Source organism: Papio anubis, chromosome 4 (genome assembly GCF_008728515.1).
Source record: "Papio anubis isolate 15944 chromosome 4, Panubis1.0, whole genome shotgun sequence".
NCBI lineage: Eukaryota > Metazoa > Chordata > Mammalia > Primates > Cercopithecidae > Papio > Papio anubis.
Window position 1 is genome coordinate 75,473,157 of NC_044979.1, and position 19,267 is coordinate 75,492,423.

General features: G+C 38.9%; 1 protein-coding gene across 1 annotated transcript; it reads right to left on the reverse strand.

Annotated features, from left to right (window-relative positions):
• Positions 1-1,474: 1,474 nt before the first annotated feature.
• Positions 1,475-18,836, reverse strand: SEM1 (SEM1 26S proteasome complex subunit). Its single transcript, XM_031665856.1, is given in 5 exon segments — positions 1,475-3,632; positions 3,634-3,688; positions 4,514-4,540; positions 5,895-6,109; positions 18,801-18,836. Coding segments are annotated over 5 exon segments (474 nt in total). The 3' UTR covers positions 1,475-3,491.
• Between the last annotated feature and the right edge of the window lie 431 nt (positions 18,837-19,267).

A 19,267-nucleotide genomic window follows, 5' to 3' on the forward strand; every position in this document is an offset into this window, starting at 1 on the left:
GAACATTTATAATTTCTCTCAAGTGAGATGCTTCCCAGCAGCGCAGTCCCAGAAGAAGATACACATCCATGGGCCCACCTCCGGCTTCAGCAGGGCTTTGTCCAGCTAAGCTTTGAGAGAGACGGTTGAAAAAAAAAGCAGAGATCACCTTAAGGTCCCCCTGCTTAGTAACCTTCCCAACAGGGGCCGCACAACCTTCTTCACTGGCTGCTTGTTTCTCTGAGTATTGTGCCTGGGGATTCCTCCGAAAAAACGTATCCCAAACCTGGGCTTCCTAGGCCTCTGTCCTTAGGAAGTCCAGGAGCCCTCAGACAGCAGAAGCCTGGTGTTTTGAGGGATGGCTCAGAGCTTTGCCCCTGCTGGTCCTGGCAGCCTTTATAGCTGGAGATTGCAGTCCAATGCAAAGGGAGCCATTTGACAGTGTTTGCACCGTATCATTTCCAAAGAATCTCTGCTCTTGAGACAATCGATGCTCTCAGCTGTCTGTCAAGTTCAAGGACTTTGTGTCTTAAGCATATCTGAGTGTTGGGGCTGGGGAAACTAAAGGAAACTCACCACAAGAGACATTATTTGTGGGGCTCAATTTTCCCCATGGTTGTATCTTTCTGCTATTCTTTTGTACCATGTCAGTCTGGGGACATCATTGGCCCTCTTCCTGTGGAACTGGCTCTTAAAGTACTTTGTAATTCTGGCCTGGAGCTGCTGGGAGGTCTCTCTTTTGGTGAAACCACTGTTTCATGGTGAATCAGTCACTTCCTGCAGGTTGCCTTCTTTCTGTCCTGCCACAAGGTCCGGGACGCTGCCATTTGGGGACGATCTGGGCTTTAATCTCTATTTCGTCTGGAATGGGAGACTGGATGGACACTCCAGTCTGAACAAATAGACCCAAAGGGATTGTTGAAGCTGACACTTGGAGGGGATTTTAGTTCTTTATTATAAACTATTATAAAAAATATATTTTATCCTCCTACCTTGACAAATATACCTTATAGTGACAAAAAGTAAAGGATATATGTAAAACTACAGTTTTTATATATCTGAGGGCTGGCAAAATGTCTGCTAAAGTTATTATTGCACACATCTGGCTTTTCTATCTATGGGTTGTGATGGTTGAATGAGTAATAAAATGCATACATAACTTATAAATTTGTATTTGTTCCACCAATTAAGTTTTCTTGCCATTATTTCAGAAAAACTACTTCATTGTTATAATCAATATGTTTACATAATTTGTTTTCAACTCATTGTAATTCTCTGAAGGCTTTAAAAATTGCAATTATATTCAAAGTATACTTAAACATATTTTAATGAGAATATATAAATTAAATAGAAAAATAAAATCTAAAAGTTTTTTTACATGTTTACAAAAGTCTTTTAAAATATTCAAAATGATCTATTAACTTTAAAAGGTAAAATTCAAGTTATAATTAATATATGCCAAAATTTCATTTCATATATTAACATTTTAATTTTACACTATTCACATTGTAAACACTCTATGTCCACCTAGTTACCAATATAAAGAATTGGTACCATGATACACATATGATGCATGCATGCAAATTTAAGGGTAATACGAAATGTTAATATTACAAAGTGTTCCTAAATCACCATCTGCAACTTTTCTGAATATTATGCTAATTGAGTAGCATGGGAACCAGGAATGTGAACAAGAAGAGAAGCATGAAAAAGGATTCTTGGCATTATTGAGAAATGACACTTTGTTGTAAAAGAATCTATTGCATTTATGTTATCTTCAGGGAGGAATTTGGTAAGTTTTGTTCTTCTCATAACTCAGTACTATTTTTCTCTTACATCCTCCAAGAATTCTGAAGCAACATCGTTATAATCCCTGATTTTTATCAACTTTCAAATTAGGTCAGCTTTTCTTTTAAGGATACAGGGAAGAAATACAGAGGTACATTTCCCTAGGACCTGAACAGTGTGGTCATGAGAGTGATGTTAAGTGTTATAGACTATGCTGGACCAGCTCTGAGTGCTACATCCTGAGTGATAAAGGCATCTGTGTGTTCTTTAATACATTTATTTGTGGGTGATTGTGGTATGTGGAGCCCTCTAAAACATCTCTTGCCCAGGTGTATGAAAAGTACTTTATATATCACCCATCCAAATGTATACATCACACTCTGAGAGAAACTACTGCTAACATTTTGGAATATTTCCTTCCAGTTATTTTTTGTCCCTTGATTTCACATAGGAGAATATACCTTACATACAGCCTTGTATCTTACTTTCTTGATAAAGTTACTGATGGAAAGAGATCTTCACTGACTGACCATTTGGTGCAGGAATTCCTGTCAGATGATCAACCAACCTTACAGAACTACATTCTTTAAACATGGGGGCAAATGTTGCCCGGTCATGGAGGCTTACACCATGAGCGTTGGAGGAAGGATTACATTGTTTTCCTAATGGAGATGGCAGAAATTAAACATAAGAAGCATTCAAAACAAATAAAGATCCAGAAATATAGCTGAGGCACAGTGTTAGATGCAGTAGAGGATATTCAAATAAATACAAGACAGTTTCTGTCTCTGTAGAGGCTTGCTTACGAACAACTGGGCTGGCTTTGTTCTCAGCAACAAGATGACTGATAGCTAAACTCTAACAAGAAGGATGAACAGGCCATTGCAATGGATTAACCTGTTTACAGCTCAAATTTACAGTGGAAAGCTGGGATTTTTTGAGATCATATGGTCCTAGAAACTGCTTTGGAAAAATGGCATGGCTTTGTCAATTTCCTTTGTGTTAGTAAGACCAACTACTGTTTACTGAGGATATTATGGACTGAATAAATACTCCATAGGCATTATTTCATTTGAATTTTCATTTCAATTTAAAATTTAAATACTCGTTATTTAATTATTTCATTTGATCAATAACTCCACGAGAAAGGTCTTATTTATTCCCACTTTTAAAAGGGAAAACTGAAATATGGAGAGGTTTAGTAGCCGGCTTTATGCCACATGGGTAAGAAGTGGTAGAGATAGAATTATTTCCAGAGGCTGCTGCTATCTAATATTAAGATATAACAGGTAAAACTCTGTTCTTCATCACAGTAGAAGTGGAAAGATTCTTCTGTTGTCAGGTTAGTCAATGATAATCATATTAGTTAGCATAGGTAAGGATGTGCTGCAGTAGTAACAAACCATCAAAACTCAGATGCTAAACCCAAAAAAAGCTTTTTCTCATTCACCCTACATGTCCATATTGTATCAGCTACGGACTCTCCTGGGCTCTATTTTCACTCTGGAACCAGCATAATGGAGAAGTCACTGTCTGAAACATCGTCAGTTGTGATGGTGGAAGGAAAGACCACTAGAATATGTATTAACAATTAAATGCTTCTAATCATAACTCATCTGTCTGCACTTGTCATGTGACCCACCCAGCCACACAGAAAGCTAGGAAGTATAGTTCTACCATGTGCCTTGAAGACAGAGAGCCAGGGATAACTGGTATCAGCATGATTACTTCAATAGATGTGGACACCATATGACCAGACTTCCATCTCTGCTATTGATATGCTGCCAGCAAGTTCTTTCTGCTGGGGCCAGATTGTAGAGATCACCCAAATGGCAGCCAGGCAGGCAAGAACAATCTTCACAGTGCTGGCACCAAGGATGGTGCAGGGCTCAGTGGAGCAGTGGGAAGAGTCAGGGACCCATGAAGAAGAATGATAAACGCTGTGGGCCAGGAATCATTTGATTACACTTCATGCATATTAACTTATGCAATCTTCACAACAACCCTGTGGGGTAGATCCAATCATCCCCATTTTAGAGATGAAAAAACTGAGGTACAAATGTTAAGTAAGTTCCCCAAGAAAAGATAGCTAGTAAGTGGCAATGTGGGATGCAATCGCTGGCAGAATAGGTCCAGAGGTTATGCCCTACAGAGTGTACTCATGTAGCCACTGAGTACATTCTCCTTCCTGCCTGTGGTCGCTGCTCAGAAAGGAATCTGAAAATCATATGCCTGTTTTCAACTTCATCTACCACAATGACTTTAACTCTCTATAGAGTGAAGTTCTTTTTCAAAGACACATCAAACTGTGGCATCTCTCTAACTGTGAAGATGAATGAGTGGCTCTTCATGTGTACCAGAGAAGACAGCCAGAAACCATAAGGTAAAATGCTAAGTGTGGCTACATGTGCCTCACTCTAAGTCAGTAAATACCTGAAGAGAATCATAGGCATGGCTTTATGGATTTGAATGATCTGTGTGTGTATAAACCTTGTTGATTCCAACTCCACTGGAAAGTATAAACACATCAGTGCCATAACCATTATGAACAGAAAAGGCACAGCCACAAGTAGATGCAGAAGCCAGCATAGAATTGACAAGGAGTTATTCCACTCACTTACCAAAAAGTGCCTCCCAAATCCTAACTCTTCCAAATGACTCCATTTCATTGGTATCCTTAAAAATCCTCTCACCATATAGAAAAGTTACTCATTTATATCCATTTATATCTTTGTTCCATTACCTTGCCCAATTCTTTTTTCTTGAGGTGGAGCTGTAAATATTAGATTTCATGATTCAAGTCTCTGGAATCCAACTTTCTAAATTGTCTTACCCTGGTGGAAATGGGAACACCATAACCCACAGTCAGCTGTTATTCCTGTTGAGACTGACAAAAAGCATTTATTAAATGCCTCATAGTATATAGCACTGACCTGGGTGCTGCCAAAGTGTCAGGCCTGTGCACTATGCCATGTTCAGCTCAAACAAACTTTGAGGTCCTCCAAATACACAGCTAAGTAAATGTTTTGCCAGCTTTGAACATTTGCCACCAAATTACTTGCAAGACAAGGTCATTGCTTATTAATTCTAGGCTAAATTTTTTAAAGTCAGAATGACCAGTGTTAACCCATTACCAACTGTATTGGTTTCCTATTGCCACTGTAACAAATCTTCATAAACTTAGTGGCTTAAAACAAGGCAAATTGATTCTTTTACAGTTCTGGAGGTCAGAAACCTAAAACATGGGTGTTAGCAGGACTGCATCCCTTCTCAAGGCTTCAGGGGGTTCCTTGACTTTTTCGACTTCTAGAAGCCCCTCTCTCAATCCCTCCAGCCTCTTGCTTTGATCTTCTCAACTCCTTCTACTCACTCTGAGCCTCCTGCCTCCATTTATAAAGGCCCTGGTGATTGCTCTGGGCCCACCTACATAAATCAAGCTAATCTTCCCATCTCTACCTTCTTTTTTTTTTTTTTTCTTGAGGTGGAGTCTCACTCTGTCGCCTAGGCTGGAGTGCGGTGGTGTGATCTTGGCTCACAGCAACCTTTGCCTCCTGGGTTCAAGTGATTATCCTACCTCAGTCTCCTGAGTAGCTGGGACTACAGGCGCATGCCACCATGCCCTGTATTTTTTGTATTCTTAGTAGAGATGGGGTTTCACTATGTTGGCCAAGTTGGTCTCGAACTCCTGAACTTGTAATCCATCCGCCTCGGCCTCCCAAAGTGCTGGGATTACAGGCATGAGCCACCATGCCTGGCCTCCCATCTCTACATTCTTAATCACATCTGCAAAATCTCTTTTACTCTGTAAGCTAACATGTTCACAGTATACAGGGATTATAATGTGGACTTTCTGTGGGGGGTGAGGGGGACATTGTTTAACTTACCACAGCCACAAGGTTTTTCTGATATGTGATAAGCTGTATAACACTTTATTCTAAAAATAATTATGTATGGACCAGGGAAGAATTGGAAGAAAGGAAAATATCCTGTGTAAAGATCATGGTTGAGAATGTCACAATGTGGTTGGTCTTTAGTTTTAGTATCTGGTGTCAAAGACTTACAGAGTTAATTTTTTTTCTACCTTTTTTTTTTTTTTTTTTTTCCTGCTGTGGCTGTCATCTGCTTACCTGCACACCCAGGCTCGCTCTGTTGTCACTCCAGAGCTGGGCATCTCCAAGTTTATCTGTTGCTTTGTGAAGGCCGGATGCTTACTCTCATGGATCCAGGGTCCTCTGGCCTGCTGAGCTGGGTTTCTCATGCTGGGTCTCCTCCCCCTTTTTATGCCATGCTTTCTTCCCACTTTTCCTCCTTGTACAGCAAACACTGCACAAACGTTGGGGTCCTATAAAAGAAGTTGAAGGTATTATCCTAGACCTTTCAGGTTGGCAGGAGGTGAGGAGGTGGGCACCTGTTCCACCTGGCCCTGTGTCTTCTCATTACTGGATTTTAAGCAGCCTCCTTGAGTGAGGTGGGGAAACCAAAAACAGCGTAAGAGCAGGGGCTTCTTTCTGCTCAGTAGATCACCCCTCTCCCCGACCCTCAGGCCTCTTTTTAATCATTCCACCCCCTGGTTACCAGCTACCCAATCTGGGTGTCACTTATTCTTGCCTCCAGCACAAGAGGACTTGGTAACCTTGGTACATAATAGTAGCCTTTGAAAGAAAAAGCTACACATGAGGCAACTTGCAAATCCAAACTTTTCTGGGATGGGTGTGTAGTTGCAGGAGGAGTTCTTCCTTAAACAAAGGCAAATTTTCCAGTTACACCAGTTAAACTGGTTCTCACACCAAATATCCCAATGAAGAGTTCTTCTTCTGTGCCCCTGGGAAAGGGAGGCCCCTGAAAAGCATGGTGCGCGTGCCTATGCCTGCCTCATGTTCTTAGGACCACATTCCCACCATTCAACAAGCAGAATTTAGCTAGGATGCCAGCAGGGCTTTTTGACGTGAGCATGCAACTATTTGAGGAAACGCTGGAGCTGAGAGAGTCCAAGCCTGGTAAAAACAACATGCATCTGCACAACCTATTCTAGATTATAGGGCTGGGACTAGAGAGAGACCAGTGAGTTACTAACCCAAGGTGCAGATTTTAAGGGAGTACCACACAGTAATCAATTAATCAAGAAAATAATATTTCGATGAAAGCACTTTTTAAAAATCAAAACTAGTGCAAAATATCTACAGTAAACACAACATCAAATTTTAAAATAAATATTAGTAACAATGCCATGCTATACTATGAATTTGAGGCCAAAGGAAAAAAATTAGTAACACCAACCCAAAACATCACAAGTGTTGATGTTTTGATCATTATGGACTTTTATGCACTAATTTTTATTTTAAAATATTGCATTAAAATATCATTTATCTTGATTATGGGTTTTTTTGGGACCCCCTTTAATTTTGTGCCCCAAGGTGAGTGTCCAACTCGCCTCACTCTAGTGCCAGCCCTGTAATACAAAGGGCAGTTTGGAGGCTTTAACTCATTAGAGCCTTAAAACTATTCTCTAAGGTGGACATGGCAAGTATTTTTACCTGCATGTGACAGTAAAGGAACTAAATCCCAAAACCAGAGGCACGACTTGCCCAGGACTACATGGCACATGGTGAAGATGAGATTAAAAATCAGGCCTGCCAACTCTGAATGTGGGGATCTTTCCATGACACCAGAGAGTCTCAATCTCCAGTGTACCAAAAAATAATCAGGAGAGTTGTTAACATTCAGAGTCCTGAGTGCCAAGCACTGAGACTCTGATTCAGAAGGTCTAGGGTGGAATGCAATAGTCTACATTTCATTTAACAAACATACTAGCTGATTTTGACATCAATGAGCTACCAGCCAGTTGGGGCAACTCTGTAAGGACCCCAGGCAGATGTCCCCAAGCTATGTCTGCAAGAGCTTGCTGTTCTTATCATTCACATTTCCTCTTGTAAGAAGATATCTGTACTTCATGTGGGTTAAAATATTACTTTATCTAGTAAGGGTAACCTCAGCTAATTAACAAATAGCAATCATCAACCCATTATCCCTATTGTTAACCAAGGGAGAGCATGGTCTTCTTAATCCACAAGACCAATGTACTATGAGACATGAGAGAAGAAGAAAAATCTGAAAAATGAGGGACCACTCCAATTAGATGGGAGTCCTGAGCAATCGTCTGCTTGTGGGCACTGGGTGCATGGGATGAGCACCCCAAAAAGAAACGGAAAGGGACTTCAAAGACAAACTTGGTCTACTTAATAATTTCTCTTGTACTGGTTAGAAATGAGAAGTTAATTCTTTCTGTCAGGGTAGTTTCTAAATCTAGATCGAGTAAGAGAAAGAGTTATAAGAAAAATTAGTACTTTTTACCTAGATGCTTGTGGAAATGGTACCTTAAGTTGACAATGCAATACTATGGCCATAAAGGCATAAGAGAAAGCTGAGCTGAATATGTGACTACAATGCAAGCAACTTGAGAAAGAATCTTGTCAATGCTGCCAGGGAAGCCTTTCTGCTTGAGGTCAGGAGCATGAAAATCAAGCAAACAAATAAAAATATTTAAATTGGATTCTTAAACCATTCATCTCTGAAAAAATAACATCTAATATTTTCTTTTGTATCAACTGCCAGCCATGTGGATTTTACCAAGGCTTTTCATCAAGGGGGACAATTTCCAGTTACCCCATCCTTAGTGGTTACTGTAGCCTCACATAGCTTGATTCTGGCAAAGAGCATAATTCCATGCCAAAATGAAATGTATTGGCCTGTTTTGTTCTTTGGGCTGTGGGTAAAAGTGGCAAAGGGAGCCAGTTTTCTAATAATTGAATGAAAAGAAGTTGGCCTCAATGAAGTTTTTCATCTGAGGTGTTCAGATTGCCCTCCTTCTCTGCCTCCTGGGATGTGCGTACAGATACAATCTTAATGTAGAGTCTGGGTGGCTATAGACCTGAATAGCAAGAAAATTGTCAGGGCCACCCTCACATTTAAAAATAGTATGTCTTCAAAAATCGCACTTGGAAGATGATTGACTGTACACATACCTCCAAGCAACACCAAGCATGATGTTGAGGTTTTCAGGTGTACTGTCACTATGCCGCCAGGAGAACACATGAACACTCCTCCCTTACTTTCTAAAATATGCCTGCCTATTGGTTTTGCTCCATTCTTGTTCACTGATTATTTTCCATTGCTCCCTGGATCCCCTATCAACCAGAACAATGGTTCTCAAACATTAGTGGCATCAGAATGACTTGGAGTGCTTGTTAAGCTACAGATTGCTGGGCCCTACCCCTAGAATTTTTAATTTGGGAAGCCTGTGTGGGGCCAGAGAATTTTCATTTGTAATAAGTTCCCAGTTGATGCTGATGCTAATGAAGACTTTGAAAGCTACCAATCTAGAATGATGGTTCTAAAACATTAGAATCACCTAGGGAGCTTTCATGAAAATACTGATGCCTAAGTTTACCCCAGGCCAATTAAATCAGACTGTTTGAAGATGGAGCCTGTATTAGTTTGCTAGGGCTGCTGTAACAAATTACCTCAAACTGAGTGACTTAAAACAACAGCAATCTGTTCTCTCACAGTTGTCGAGGCTGGAAGAACCAATTCAAAGTGTTGGCAGGCCACCATCCCTCAAAGGCTCCTGGGAGGGGGCTGCTTGTAGCTCCAGCGGTGGCCAGCAATGCTTGGCCTTCCTTGGTTTGTAATTGTATCACTCCAGTCTCTGCCTCCACCTTCACATGCACATGGCCCGTGTGTATCTATGTCTGTGCGCCCTCTCCTCTTTTCATATGGATGACAATGACTGGATTTAAGTCTTACCCTAATCCAGTATGACCTTTTCTTAACTTACGCCTTAATTGTATCTGCAAAGACCCTAATTCTGAGTAAAGTCACATTCTGAGGTTCTTGGTGGACATGAATTGTGCAGGGGTATTGTGAGGAGACACTGTTCAATCCTGTACAGAATCCTGACTTGACTGTAAGATCCCTGAGGGCCAGATCCATGTGTGTCCAACTGCCTTGAAGAGTCTGGAACAGAATGGGATGAAAAAAAATTTCTTGAATGGATGAGCCGTATACTCTCTACTTCCAATTCACAGTCATCACAACATTACAGATGAAAAACACTCCTCATTTGTCTTAAAAGCTTGTTAAACTAACTGCAGATTCCAAGGACTTTAAAGTGTTTATCTCTATGACTATTCAACTCTAAATTAAAGACCTTTTCCTCAAACAACAAAAGATATTGAAGGTACTTCTTTGTAGAAAGACCTGTATTCTGTTCCTCAGGGCATTTTATAGGGAACATACCTATAAATAGCCCAGATTACACACTTCTGAGAGCTTTTAATGATAAGAAACAATGTTTTTGAACTTACCATTATGAACTGGAAATAATATTTTCACATGAAACAAAAATGCTAAATTACTTAACCGCCTCCCTAGAGTTTTAAGTTTTGTACAGTGTAAATGATTGTTTTCCAGGAATTAAGACCACAGGGGCGTCTGTTTAAAATGCCTGCGATGTAAAGCAGGAGGCAGGATGCCTGTCGTCTGAACTTCAGTTGGAGAGATGATTATTCATGGGGTCGGCGTGGGGGTGGACTCACATGCAAACCACAAGCCCAAGCCACATGTGGTTACATTGGAAGGTGTGGTGTGGATTGTCAGTCAGTTGGAAATCAGAGCGAGTGAGGTTTATTTTGGATGAGGTGGCATCTCAGGATCACAACCAAAATTGTCCAGATGGCTTTATTTTGGATCCATTATGCCAATATTGGATATGGGGGAGGTTTTGGGGGGTTCTTTGAAGATCACTCTGTGACCCCCTGCAGTGGCAGTGGATACAGTGGAACATAAAACTGAACTCAGGATTAGGAGCCCTGGATTCTGGTCTCAGCTCTAGCACACAGGATCTCTGAGATTACTTGCAGTTTTTAAGTATACTGATGTGGGGTATACAAATGTAATGAATGTCTAAATTCATGTATCTCGCTTTGTGTTGCTGCATCTGCTTTACAGAGGTATCTCTTTTTTTCTTTTAAAGCAGAGAGGTTTGGTTACTTATTTAGATTTTTGGAAGTATTTTCTCATCAGTGGATTCTGGCTTTGACATCCTTTTTGATTAAAAAACTTTCTTCTTATATTAATCAGGAACATGATAATGTTTTACAAGTCATGAAAATATCTAAGTGTTTTTGTAACATTTATGATATTTTAAAAATTCTTTCTAACCACATGCTAATAGTTATGATAATTTCCAGTTTTCTTTCTTAACCAGAGGCAGTGGTAGCTTTTTAACGTGACATTGTCTTACTTCTACCTTGAACCTCCTTCTCTACCAAGGAACTGAGAGGACTGAAATCATCAGGGCATTTCTGAGCAAACTGTCAACTTTCTGAGAACTTGAAAGTTTTCTCACGTCTTATTAGTTTATTTAGTCATAAAGATTCTTTAAGATAAAAACCAAACACAGTCAAGTGTATGTGACAGATGTTTCTGGGATTTGGGCTAGAGGCACAGGCAGGAAGGGAAGCTGCCAGACAAAGGCAGTCCCATATTTACTGCTACGTTTTCCTGTTTTTCAGTCTTTGCGTAAGGAAAGAGGTGCCCTTCCTGCATGAGCCAGGCACGTCTTTGCTCTCTGACAGCGGCTGCACCTCTTCTTTGAAGTTATTCTCTGGCATGAAAGATCCACAGTAATATATCTGAAGTCTAATTCTGTCCAGGGAAAAAGTTCAAACTGAAGAATAATTTTTTTAACTGTAAAGAAAATTGATATTTATGGAGCACCTACCAAGTACAAAAGGAGTGCTACATGTTATTTCTTTTAGTTCTCATCATCGTACCCTTTTATAGACAAGAAAAAGAGGCACACAGCTAGTAAGTGGCAGTTCCTAAGTTTGAATTCAGGTGTACAGATTCCACTTGTTTCTTGGAAGCCCTTATTTGGGTTGCCCTCAGTGTTTACATGGCCTTTTTTTTTTTTTATGACACTCATTTTTCTATTTGGAAATATACATAACATAAACTTAACCATTTTAGCTGTTGTTGAGTATAGATTTCAGTGGCATTAAGTACTTTCACATTGTTCTGCAACAGTCACCACCATTGTCTCCAGAATGTTTTCATCTGTCCAAACTGAACTCTGTACCCATTAAACCGTAACTCTCCATTCCTCTCTCCCTGCAACCCCTGATAAACTCTATCTACTTCCTGTCTCTAGGCATTTGACTACTACAGGTACCACATGTAAGTGGAATCATGCAATATTTGTCCTTTTGTATCTGGCTTATTTTACTTAGTATAATGCCCTCAAGCTTCATCCATGTTTTAGCATGTATCAGGGCTTCATTCCTTTCTTTCACTTTGAGACAGAGTCTCACTCTGTTGTCCAGGCTGGAGTGCAGTAGTGTGTTCACAGCTCACTGGAGCCTTGGCCTCCCAGGTCCAGGTGATCATCCTGTCTCAGTCTTCTGAGTGACTGGGACTACAGGTGTGCGCCACCATGCCCGACTAATTTTTTTTTTTTTTTTGTAGAGACAAGGTTTCACCATGTTAGCCAGGCTGGGCTCAAGCGATCCACCAGCCTTGGCCTCCCAAAGTACTAGGATTACAGGTGTGAACTACTATGCCTCGTCCATTCCATTTTAAGGGTGAATAATATTCGTGTGTGTGTGGGTGTGTGTGTGTGGGTGTGTATGTGTGTACACCCCATTTTGTTTATTCCTTCATCCTTTAATGGAAATTTTGGTTGTTTCCATCTTTTGGCTATTGTGAATCATGCTGCTCTGTGAACATGGATGTACAAATATCTGTTCAAATCCCTACTTTCAATTATTTGTGCTGTATATTCAAAAGTAAGAATGCTAGAGCATTAGAACGTTTTGTTTGTTTTGAGATGGAGTCTCACTCTGCCTCCCAGGCTGGAGTGTGGAGTGTAGTAACGCAATCTCGGCTCACTCTAACCTCTGCATCCTGGGTTCAGGTGGTTGTCGTGCCTTAGCCTCCCGAGTAACTGGGATTGGAGCCACATACCCAGCTAATTTTTGTATTTTTAGTAGAGACAGAGTTTCTCCATGTTGACCCGGCCCTGCTGGTCTCAAACTCCTGACTTCAAGTGATCTGCCCACCTTGGCCTGGGATTACAGGCATGAGCCACCATGCCTGGCCTAGAATGTTATATACACACACACACACACACACACACACATATATATATATACACACACACACACACACACATATATATGAATGTTAATTGAAGCTACCATACTCTCAAATACATTTTACAATTTTTTGAAAATGCATTTCCTATCCAAGTTACCAACTTTTTCATTTCTCTGGGTGATACCAGCGTTATTCCAGCTTTCCAAGCTTGAGATCATGATGTCACCTTGGATGATTTACCAGTGCCCTTCTCCTATAGTCTGTCATATACTATTGTTTATTTCTTTAAAGTATCCTCAAGATTGGGCTATTTTCATTAACTCTGCCATAACCTCAGCCCAAGTCTGATCACTGTGGATCACTCCAAAGGCTGCTTGATACAGCTCCATGCTTCCAGACCGTTTCCTACCAAACCTCCAATATCATTGTCAGAGTGATTTTCCTAAACACCTGCTTCATCATGTCACTCCCCACTCAAGAATCTACAGTGACATTAAGTTCAAGGTAGTAAATGAATTGATTCCTTCTCATCTGTGCAACATTATTTTACATGTCTTCCTTGCCTTCTTCTCTACTGGAAGGGCTCTCTTCAGTGTTAGTCTCATAAGCCAAGCTATTTTCCTAATCTATGCCATTGCTTTCTACTCACCTAATCTCTCAAAACCATTTCCTATTGCTCTTCAAAACATATAGGTTCTCCATTTATTTCCTACATGTATTAGTTTTGCTTCCCCCTAACCACATGCTAAGCTTCTTGAGTATTGGATCTTTGTCCTGTACTTTTTGTGAGAATCCTAAGAGTCTGGACAGATATGTGCTTGCTGGCTCATGAAATAAGACAGAGTAACAGGAAGACACAAATTGCAAAAGGTAGAGACAGAGTTTATCAGAGCCCTTAGGAAGAAACTGCTTTATACCCAGGAAGAAATCTCTTGTAGTGGTTGTCAAATACCAGAATAGAAAGAGTTCAGCTTAAATAGTTCCTTATGCATCTTTTGCATTGTGGCGTACAAACTCGGGCCAGTGAATTTTCAAGGCAAAATGCTACCCAGGTGAGTCTGTTTCTCATTTTAAATAATTCTCAAAATATGTGAAATACTTAATAAGTGTTCCTGCTCTTCTCCTAAGCATTTTGATTACATGCAAACCCTAGAAACACAGCATTCTAAGAAATTTGAAATGTTCTTACTACTATAAATTTTGGGAGCTTTTCTCAAGTAGCTTTTTTGTCCAGTTAATAAAAAGATTTTTTTCCTTGAGAAGGGCTTAGGAGGAACAGTTTTACACCTTATAATAATTTCATAAATGGATAATTTGACACTAAGTTGGGAATACAAATCATTTTTCTGTAAGCAGACATGACATCCAGAAAGTTAACCCCAGAATCTGGCATGCCCTCCTCTTACATTAGCACATGGGTGTTAAAATCACAACATTGACCAATTCAAGTTTAAGACCAGAATATGTCACAGAAGGTCAGATAAGTGAGAGCTACAAAAACTCAGAGAGATAATGAGAGAGAAGGGGGTGGAGAGAGAGCAAAAGGAAAAGAGAGAGGGTGGGAGAATAGCACTGGAAGAATATTCTAATGATATTTCAAGCCATAGAAATATTGTGAAATTTTATGAATATGTCACAGAAGGTCAGATAAATGAGAGCTACAAAAACTCAGAGAGATAATGAGAGAGAAGGGGATGGAGAGAGAGTAAGAGGGAAAGAGAGAGGGCGGGAGAATAGCATTGGAAGAATATTCTAATGATATTTCAGGCCATAGAAATGTTGTGAAATATAACATTAATTAAAGGCAACCAGAATTTTTTGGTTATGAATAATGAATAAATAAAATCACGCAGCCAAATTAGCTCATTTCCATCTCCTATTTATAGACATTGTATTTAGATAGACTTTTTCACAAATAAATACCAAATGTGGAGCTAACATGACTGAAAGCATCTCTACTTTCTGTTCTCTTTCACTGCTCTTAGGTGAGTCAAATAAGCTCTCAGGGACTTTACTTCAAACTGATATTTTTCTAATTCCTGTTAATGCAATCTGTAAGGCAGACATTAACAATGTATTTTGAGGACTCCTGATAGTAGAGTGCTGTTCTAGCCACTACTGCAGTTCTGAAAGTTAAAATTTAAAAATATCCACCATTATACCAACATTTAATTAACAATACTCTATCACTGTCAGCACCAGAGGACCTTGAATAAACTATTGTTGTGGCTTGGTTGATAGACAGCTTGTCAGGAAATGATCAGTATTGGCCATGATTTAGGGCTAATTTCATGGATGTTTTCCAGTTCCCGTGATCTTCCTTTCCCCTCTTCCAAACAAAAGTGCTTCTGAAAATTTCTGTTTAACATCTTTCACTTTGAATAAAGAAAACACAAAACATACCCCTTGCAGCTGGTATTGGTGAAATTACTTCTCTGGAGAGACCAGCAGATGAGGGTCTTGTTTGAGAGGCACCAGGCAGAGGTTTCATTCTGTATCAGAGACCACACTCAGACCTGCAACCTGAGATCTGTCTCTCCCCCTCCCTTCACCTACCTACACACACATACACCATCTAAATGAACACAGATGGCTGGCACCCAGAGTAGGCATCTAGGAAAACAGCTGCAGGCCTCTCTGTTTGCTGTCATTTCATTGTACAAACAGACAGCCTTCGAGATGCTGGTGTTGTTTCTTAATCTGAGATCATTCTTGTTTGGAAGTTTACCCACTTCCTGTTGAGAAATACAGCAAAAGCATCAGAATACCCAGAGCTCGATTTGACTAAAACCAAACATTCATTTTGACTCGTTAGATAGTTAAAATCATAGTCATAGTACACTCAAGGTATACTAACTCATGTAGAGGATTATATTTAATGAAAGCCATATATTGAAACAATCCATGTCAGTTCCTACCTGGCAATACATGTTCTTCCTTCAGAACTGCATAGCATCATCTGATGTATTTGTTTCTCTGTGTGAAATAAATTAATTATTCAAATGTAATATAAAAGAGTGTAAAGCCAAACTTCACAAATGCTGAAAAAACAATCTACATTTTTATACCTCCCCCCAATCAAATGGAACATATGTTTTCTCCTATTTATTTCTGTATAAAATATGTAAATAATTACCTGGATTTGGAGGACATAATTATGAAGAGGTTGATATCTAAAAGGTTATTACCGATTTATAGAACTCCCTAGTTTAATAGAAGACAGATTTAGGAATAAGAAAAAAATATTGCTTTCTCCAGGAACAATAAATGTTTCAAAGGGGAAACGTAAGTTTTAAGAGTAATTTTTATTAGACATATATACTACAGTTTGCGAATCTAGGAGGTGTTTCTCATTTGAATGATTTCTATGTAATAAAAATTTTGTAGAGATATCTCACACTTTGTAGTATATTTTATGTGCCTCAAAATGCAGTGATTAAATTTCATTTCAAGGGCATTTTTTAAAGTCTGAATTCCTCAATTTCCCCTCATGGATTTATAATTCTCAGCCTGAAGATTAAATAACATATTAACAAGTATAAAATCTTTATTTAAGCAAGAAATTGAGCTTAATTCTCCCTGTCATGTGTGCATATTCTTCCTGGGTCTCCTATACACACACACTCTGTCATACACACACTTTCTATGAATTCATCTAAGGTTAAACAATGTAATAATGCTTAATATTAGTATGATTCTGTGTAATAAAAATTAAACCTTGCACTGGGAGGATCTTAATACTTCAGCTTCATAGGTTGTTCAATTACAGTTGCAATGTATTTATGTAAGAGTAATCTAATTTTCAATATTCAGAGGATGGCATGGCTCAGAAAAAACAAAAGAAAATCAAATTTTTTTCTTTTAGGAAAATTTTAATTTACCAAGTCATTCACAAAAGCCTTAATCACACCTTAAGCAGGATTTTAAATTATAGAAAGCTTCCTAACTTGTGGCTTTTCATAAAGATTGGCCCAGTGTCAATAATTCAAAGATCAAATGTTTTCAGGAGTGAAAAACAAAAAGAAAAAGAAAATGGTGCATGCTTAAATTGATACATGTATTTAATAACATCCTATAACCACATACACAAACCTGTACCGTCTGTAATGTCTCACATTTGTTTCTCCTTTTAATCTGACTTACAGTTGAGGACCGCTTTATAAGTAAGACTGACTTTCAGACATAATAATAGCCAAAGACTTCAACTTCTGGCTAAGATGGAGTAATGTGGACTGGATTTATCCTCCCACCCTGAGCAACTAGAAAACCGGACAAAAAATGTGAAATAGCAATTTTTAGACATTGAACAGTAGGGAGCACAGGACTCTCATCCCTGAGAGAAGAGAAGCAAACAAGGTGAGTCCTATGATTGCACCAGTTTAATGACCAAAGTATTTCCAGACTGGGAAATGACAAAGATGAGGGAACTAACAGATGACGGAACTAACAGATGACGGAACTAACAGATGAGGACTTCAAACACTTATTATATTCTCTATGTGCTCAAAATTTTAGAGAAAACACAAGCCTTAAGAAGAGAGAAATGGAAAATATAAAAAGGATCCAAATAGAACTTTTGGAGATGAAAAATACAACATCTGTAATGAAGAGTAATAATAGCTAAAATTTAATGAATATTGACAAGGTGACAGACCCTGCACTGAGTGTTTTACATGCAGCACCTCATTTAACTACAGTCTTTCCCCTATAAAGCAGGTCTTACAGATGAGGGTGCCAAGGATTAGAAAAGATAAATAATTGTACATTGTAGAGCTGAAACTTGAAACCACACGGCCCGCCTGCTAGGCTCATGCTTTTAAGCAACATTCCTATTGTTATAGCAATGCTTGCCATAAAATATAATTTAAAGAATGAACCTTATCTATAGATGGTTATTGAAATTCATAGAGAATCTCACTAAAAACGACACGTTGCTTTGTGTGGGTGTGCACATGCACACGTCTGTGTGCAAGTGTGCACACACACGCTTGTGTGCATGATGTTGGTATAGATTTGCTAGAGATCAGATAGGTTTTTCTGAGAGTCTTATAAGGTTTGAGATGGAGAATGATTGAACTTATTTATATTCTGCTGTTTTCTCAGGAAGATACGATAGAGATGAATTGAGAGAAACTTGAAACTTAATGGTAGAACAAAACAATATGAGATTTTTCAGAGCTTTTTTCTTGCTGTTAACGTATTCTGCAACTGATACTTCAAGTGTGCCAATAATAAGAAGAAGAATATAATACTAGCTAAAGTTTATCAGATGATTGTTGTGTGTCCTGCTCTGCTAACATACATGTGTTACCACATTTAATTCTTTGAAATAGCTTCTATTCTTATTTATAGCGTAGAGGAGCAGCAAGATGTTACCTGAATTGTCCAGGTAACCCTGTAACCTTGACAAGGTTACACAAACAAAGGTCATACAAAGTATTTCTTATAGAGAATCATTCTTGAAAATGAGTTTAATAATAGTTTCTGTCCCATTATAACTTTTCTGTGCAAGACATTTATTTTAATAGTTTTTCTATAAAATCATTTTATATAAAGATTATTTAATAGACTAGTCTTAACTATAATAGACACTATCCAACTGATAAAGAATGAAAGCACATGGATTTTTCAAAAACCAAAATGTCTTAATACTCTGGTGTGAATACCTCAATGAAGTAATCATATTTGTTCTCAAAAGTACCTTAGCTTAAATAATGGGTTTATCCTGAGATTAAAATGTTTCAGCTTCACAATTTTTGAAGTCCACAGTTATGTCAAGAAATTTGTGTTCCTGAATAATGCCTACATATCTCATTCAGCCTAGTGTCCTCATACTAAGACTATTAGGCAACAACAGTTATCTGCCACCTTTTCATTACCTGCAAGTAGGATAGAAAGTCCACTTGAGTGACCATTTCAGGTCACAGAATAAGTCATTAATAAAATTGAGACTGAGACGCTCATAAGTAGGTTATTGCTCTAATACTCCAACCCTTTATAAGAGCTACTTTTCACTCACAGAAAGTGAGTAGCCCTGTGCTGGGTGGCAGTTGGCTGAATGTGACTCACAGCGGGCAGGAGGGAACTGTGTGAGGGTTCCTTATGTGTCTTGAACAAAGCGAATCAATTTTATTTCAACAAGCATTTACTAAATGTGATGCTGTATACATTCTAAGCCCTGATGCTATCCTACTACTAAGTCCTGATGCTATCCTAATTGTCTAAGCCAGGTGTCTACTTAACAAATAAACAAACAAGTCAGTTGTGCCTGTTTAAGTTCCAACTCTATCACATAAAATCAGGACTTTTTTCCTAGTAGTCACTAGGCATAGAGTGGAAAAACAAA